General features: G+C 44.6%; 1 protein-coding gene across 2 annotated transcripts in view; it reads right to left on the minus strand.

Moving 5' to 3' along the window:
- SLC25A37 (solute carrier family 25 member 37) overlaps positions 1-6,488 on the minus strand; it is a 51,902-nt gene that overhangs the window by 4,575 nt on the left and 40,839 nt on the right. Inside the window, exons 2-3 of one of the 2 annotated variants that reach the window (XM_017885662.1) lie at positions 4,551-4,779; positions 2,523-2,579 (exon numbers count right to left, since the gene is read on the minus strand). In XM_017885662.1, coding sequence (XP_017741151.1) covers positions 2,523-2,579; positions 4,551-4,779 — 286 coding nt within the window. Of the gene's footprint in view, positions 1-2,522; positions 2,580-4,076; positions 4,780-6,488 lie in introns of both variants that reach the window. The other variant, XM_017885670.1, reaches the window with a different exon arrangement.

Here is a 6,488-nt window from a genome sequence, read left to right on the forward strand (position 1 = left end):
TGCCCTCCTCCTTCCCCAGCACATCTACTGGAAGCGTGTGCCCTGGTGTATTCACAGGGGTTTGTGCCTCTAGCGATAATTCTAGCTTCTGTGACACAGTGCGTTTGAAATAGACACTAGAATTATGTCTGCCCAAGTTCAATGACATTCTAACTGGAGTTCACAGGACAAGAGGCAAATGAGACTAACTGTGGTACCTTAGGCTCAGGGTTTTAATGGCCTCATGTATTGCCAAATAAATACACACAATATGCTTTTCCTTACTTTTAAAAGAAATAAAGACTGTCAGTCAATAGTTATGACAAGGAGAAAGAGACAGTTTGAACCTCACTTTTTTCTCCTTTAAAAAAGACAAACAAAACCCTTGCTTGGTTACACGAAGTTAACTACCTGTTTACTGACCTGAATGAACTGCCCTAAAAAGCAGCCCAAGATATACAATATGTAAGTGAATATTTATTTGGGCATTTTTAGGTTTTTCATTGAACTACTTCCTAGAAGGGTTTCCTCTCCCCACCGCCACTTACCTAAGAATGCCTCTTTCCTGCCCCTAAAACACTCTGTCTTGAACACATTCATTACGGGACAAGCCATGAAGGCAGGTCAGTTTACTTAAGGGCATCACATCTCTTGAGAAAGATAATGTGTACAAAATAAAACAGAACACGCACTGTCTTTCTCAGCTCTCTACTTTGTAAATAAAAAGGGGGAAACATGTGTGTCCTTCCAGCATGCCTTGTGCAGCACACGACAAAAAAATCAATGGGAATGGAGAAGGTGATTTTCTTCACCTGCCCATTGGCTCAACCTCAGTACCCAGACCACAGAGACTCCCCGCCCACCTCCCAACCTGCCCCATCACAACCCTGAAGGGCAGACCAAGTCCTTTATCTGCTAGAACATGGGGGGCAGCTGAGAGCAAATTTAATAGCTTCACCTTAAAAGACAAAAGATAGGCAAACATAGCATAAGACTTAAAATGTTGAAACTTTTCTCTCCAATTCTCCCTTCTGGCCAGGAACTATTTTCAGATGAGGCAGAAAGGTGAAAAGAGCTCCACAGCTCACCTAAAGCCATCACCTGGTAGAGAATGACCCAGCTAAAGGCCTGCCTGGTGCCAGGCCCAAAATGTAGTCACTATTCAGACCCGAGCTGGCTAAGACAGCAGGATATATAAAAAGGGAACAGACTCTGGTCTGCCCAGCTGAGGCTCGCTTCATAATAACCCCGAATTTTAAAAGAACAAAAAGAAGATAATGTGGAAAGAGATGGCTAAAACAAAATGACCCAATGTTAATTTCTGAAGCACAGTGATGGACACATTGGGGTTCATCATACTATTCTCTCCACGTTCGCATCTGTTTGAAATGTAATCCATAATCTTTCATATTAAAAACAGTCAAATTGAACACTAGCCCTAATAGCCTCTGATGGGTTCCCCATACATTTGTCTAGGATCAGTGTTAAACAAGGGCTAAGAGAGTGTGTGAGTGTGTGTATGTATGCACACATAGATTTTAGAATAGTGCAAAAGCATGCAACAGAGTCACCAGGAAACAGATTCTGGTCCCTAGCTCCAGGGATTCTGATCCAGTAGGCTCTGTGTAGAGCCTGAGAATTAGCATTTGTTTTCTTTTTTGTTTTGAGGCACAGTCTTGCTCTGTCATCCCGGCTGAGTGCAGTGGTGCAATCATGGACTCACTGCAGCCTCAACCTCCCAGACTCAAGCAATTCTTCCGCCTCAGCCTCCCAAACAGCTGGGACTACAGGCACGCACCACCACACCTGGCTAATTTTTGTATTTTTCGTAGAGACAGGGTCTCATTATGCTGCCCACGCTGCTCTTGAACTCCTGGGTTCAAGAGAGCTGCCTGCTTTGGCCTCTCAAAGTGCTGGGATTACAGTTTTAAACCACCATGCCAGCCAGAATTAGCATTTCTTTTTTTTTTTTTTTTTTTTTCCTTTTGAGATGGAGTCTGGCTCTGTCACCCAGGCTGGAGTACAGTGGCATGCTCTCGGCGCACTGCAACCTCTGCTTGCTGGGTTCAAGCGATTCTCCTGCCTCGGCCACCCCAGTAGCTGAGATTATAGGTGCACACCCCACACTTGGCTAATTTTTGTATTTTTAGTAGAGATGGGGTTTCTCCATGTTGGCCAGGCTGGTCTCGAACTCCTGACCTCAAGTGATCTGCCCACCTTGGCCTCCCAAAGTGCTGGGATTACAGGCGTGAGCCACTGCGCCTAGCCTCAGAATTAGCATTTCCAACACCCTCAAGAGGTCTGATGCTGCTGGTCTGTAGAACACACTTTGAGTAGCTCTGAGCACAGGAATACCATAAAACTCAAATGTTCATGTCCCTTCTTGAGGCCTTTGATAACGTAGTAAAAAATTCAATTCTCCTGTCTGCTCTGACTGGAGACTAGGAGCCTCCCTGCCCACCTTCAGTCCTCTCCACTCCCCCACCATTTTTTGTGCCCCTTTGCGCATCCCCTACTGCCCCTCCCTGGGACCATGACATTACCTTCTGCTGGATTCATTACCGCATCGTGGAGCAGGGTGGCCATACTCCCAGCTATCCCTGCAAAACAAACTCCAGAAAATTACCCTCTGCGATCGGGTGTTCTCAGGAAGTTCCCGGAACCTAAAATCAGACGGAACCCAGGACTTAGCTTTCTAAGAAGTAAAATGTACTACCAGCTCCACCCAGGTAAGCATTGACTCTTAAAACCCTAAAGTGATGGTGGAAATATGATAAAATGGGGTGGTTAATTTAGGCACATTCACCCACATTTTAATCTTGCAAAACCTTGTTTTCTTTCTTGTAGTCAACCCCTGGGAAAAGCGAAACCTCCAAGTGTTGGTGGTTCCCAGAAATCACACATCATGGCTTTTTCCACTGTCTAGGTGTTAACTTTCTCTTGTCCCTTGCCTGAGTCTACACATTAACTCACTTTGCCCTTAAGCTGGGGCCCTGAAAGGAGATAACATCATATATACAGCTGAGAAGGGGGGAAAAAAGCAAATCTGGTTAAAATCCAGGCTTTTAAAAAAAAAAGAAAAGAAAAAACTGGGCAAGAAAAGAGGAAATCAGGAGAATTTGCATTTGGTAGATTTCCAGGGTCAGTCTGCAAAGCGACAGGACTGACCCCATCTGAGAGTCAGGTCAGGCCTTGGCTTCAAGAACCAGGAACCTCAAAAGCCAGAATCAGGCCTGGAATTTTGTTTTTGGCTTTGAGTTTCCTCCCTTTGCGGTGACACTGCCCTGTAATTAAAATGACCACGGGAAGGTGGGAGGAATGAGGAACACCAGGATGACTCTTCAGCAATGCATGTAATACCCACTCCCCCACCACACACACACTTATAATCATTCCTAGCAAGATCACCACAGCATAAACCACACACTGCAGAAACAGCGCAGGGCAGCACTTGGCATCAAATGGATTCCGTCAAATCTCTTTCAAGGAGAGAAACCCTTACAGAAGGCAGTTTCAGCAAAAGGGCCCCAATGTCATAGAATCAAGGGTAGGTCAGGGCATGGCTCTTTAGTGACCGTCTCAATAAATGCACTAATGGCCAATTTTTACAAAGCAAAACAAGTATCTGCAAACCAGCCAGGCACGCTTATGACCAAGGTTGGCTAATGGGAGGAGAGATGCTTCTTGAGCACAGTAAAAGAGAGGGGAGAAGTTATTGCTGGTCATATCTATGTCTCCATTGTCGAAAAAAATGAATTTTGTCAACATAAAGGTACTTTATGCTGCTATCCATATTTCCATTCCAAACCCAAACAAAAAACAACAAAAGCCAACCCCACCAGAGAGAGGAAAATAAAAGCTCAGCCCTCCCCAATAAAACATGCCTTATGTAAGAGCTGCTGAAAGATTTGCACCCCCCACCCCGCCTCTCTCCCTCAAAACAACCAAACAAAATGATTTCAGCCCTTGCTTGCAGAGAGATGGGGCTCAGACAAACAGAAGAGAATGGGGGTAAAATTCGCAAATCCCCGGAAGCTTAAGGTGGGAAAGGCCTTCTGCGTTGCGCGAGTCCTTTGTCAGCCATAAAACTTCTTGACCTTTTAAAGCTTAGTTAGTCTTGGCGTTGTAGAGACCTGTTGTACCAGTTTTTAAATAGTCTCAAAGAAGCTGTCCAGATAACTTTTTTTTTTTTTGAATCCAGCATTCAAAAGTTTTGTTTCTATTCAGGGTTTCTCCTATGTCTGATCATTAATTGCTTTTGAATGTTTAAAAACAAAACAAAAAAACCATAACAAAAAAGAAAACCCGTATAACAATAAAACCAAAACCCCCTCTGTCACTGATGTCTCCCCAGGCTTCAGAAAGCGGAGGGGAACAGAAAAAAGCATGTGTGTGCGCGCGCGCATGTGTGTGCGTGTGTCTGGGTGTGCGTTGCACACACAACTCTGAGTTCTTTATTCATGAGCAAGCGGGCCGAAGTCGAGGCGGCTGGGTCACAGGGAGGAACACCCTGGGGAGGGACGTGTTGAAGAAGAGAACTTTCTAACTCCAGACAAACGCGTTCAAAATACCGTTGGCTAGGTGGCTGTTTCCTTGGTGGTGGAAAACGTCATTTAAAGTCCTTTTCATGTTTTCATAGCAGGCAAAATACATGGCGTGGGCCGGCCCTGCACCCATGACCATGACGTTGATGCCCCGCAAGGGCCTCCAGAAGCCTTCAGTCCGCATGATTTTCTGGAGGGCTCCGTAGATACTTGTGTACCGGGCTTTGGGATCTGGACTCAAACTCTGCATTCGTGTCTGGGAGTGGGCAAGAAGAGAAAACAAACAAAAAATAGAGTTAATCAGGATGGTAAAGAAGGAAAATAAGACCTGGAGAAGGAGAGAGGGAGAAAACAATATTCATAGTTTCACAGGATTTCTCTGGGAAGGAAACGTTTGAAATTAAAATGAATTCTACATGGACATAATGAAATCTACATGAATGTGTGCATGTAGATTTCATTATGCTCCACAAAGGGAGAAAGAGAGAGAAGGCTGTGGAAGAGGAAGACCTTCCCCTGCCACTGGCAAGCTGTGTGGCCTCTGGGGAATCCTTTAACTTCTCTGGGCTTTAAGACCTTCAATTAAAATAACAGAGTTGTTGCAAGCAGCAAACCAAACAATGCATATGGAAACCCTTCAAAAACTCAAGAGTCCTAGATAGATATAGAATTGTCCTGTGATGCCCACTCTGATTGTGAAGACTTCTGTGTCCTCACTTATCTGAAACCTCCGTGTTCTGGAAACTTCTATTCAGTCCCTACACCATGAAATCTCTCCGAATCCTCCAGCCCTCACTTACCTTGTCACCTCTAAATACCTTTTTACATTTCATTTTTATAAGTTGGCACTTAAATATAAATGGTCTTGTTCTTAATTTTTTTTTAAGTGAAAGCAAGTTTGTTAAGAAAGTAAAGGAATAAAAGAATGGCTACTCCAGACAGAGCAGCATTCTTAATTTTTTTGCATGCATAATTTTGTGTCCTTGAAGCAGAGACCTGGCTTTCCCCTCCTCTGTCATCCCTAGGACACCACCCAGGAGGGAAAGGCGCTTGCACAGGTGTGATGGTTAATTTTATGGGTCAGCCTGGATGAGCCACAGTACCCAGATATTTGATCTAACACTAGTTTAGATGTATGTATGAAGGGATTTTCTAAATGAGATTAACATTTAAATCCGTAGACTCTGAATAAAGTAGATTAACCTGTATACCGTGGGTACATACACCTCATTTAATCAGCTGAAGGCTTCATGAGAAAAAAATTGGGTCTCTCTCAAGGAAGAAATTCTGCCTCCAGACTGCCTTCAGACTCAAACTGTAACATCAGCTCTCCCTAAATCTACAGCCTGCAGATTTTGGACTTGCTAGTCCCCAAAATCATGTGAGCAAATTCTCAAAGTAAATCTCTTGATTTCTAGGCAGGCAGGCAAGCAGGCAGGTAGGTAGGTAGGTAGGTAGGTAGGTAGACTAGATAGGTAGGTAGGTAGGTAGGTAGGTAGGTAGGTAGATTAGATAGGTAGGTAGGTAGATTAGATAGGTAGGTAGGTAGGTAGACAGATAGACAGACAGACAGACAGACAGACAGACAGATAGAGATAGAGATAGAGAACAGGCGGAGAGTTAGATAACCTCTCTATGTAGCCGGATATAGATGTCTCTGTCTCTCCTGGTTTCTGTCTGCTAGGACCCAGGGAAGGTCTTCAACCAAAGGCTGGTCTTATAAACCCAAGTAGACTTTACACATCCTATTATCTGTTTCTCTGGAGAACTCTGACTAGTACAGTAGGTAAGAAATACTCGCCAAGTGGAAGATCCATCATGGCTCAGTCCCACCAAAGTAACCACATTCCTTCCTTCCTTCTTCCACCCTCCCTCTCTTCCTCCCTCCCTCCCTTCCTCCCTTCTTTCCTGCCTCCCTCCTTTCCTTCCTCCCACCCTTCCCTTCCTCCCTCCCCCCCCCCTCCC

Source organism: Rhinopithecus bieti, unplaced genomic scaffold (assembly GCF_001698545.2).
Source record: "Rhinopithecus bieti isolate Rb0 unplaced genomic scaffold, ASM169854v2 scaffold_315, whole genome shotgun sequence".
NCBI lineage: Eukaryota > Metazoa > Chordata > Mammalia > Primates > Cercopithecidae > Rhinopithecus > Rhinopithecus bieti.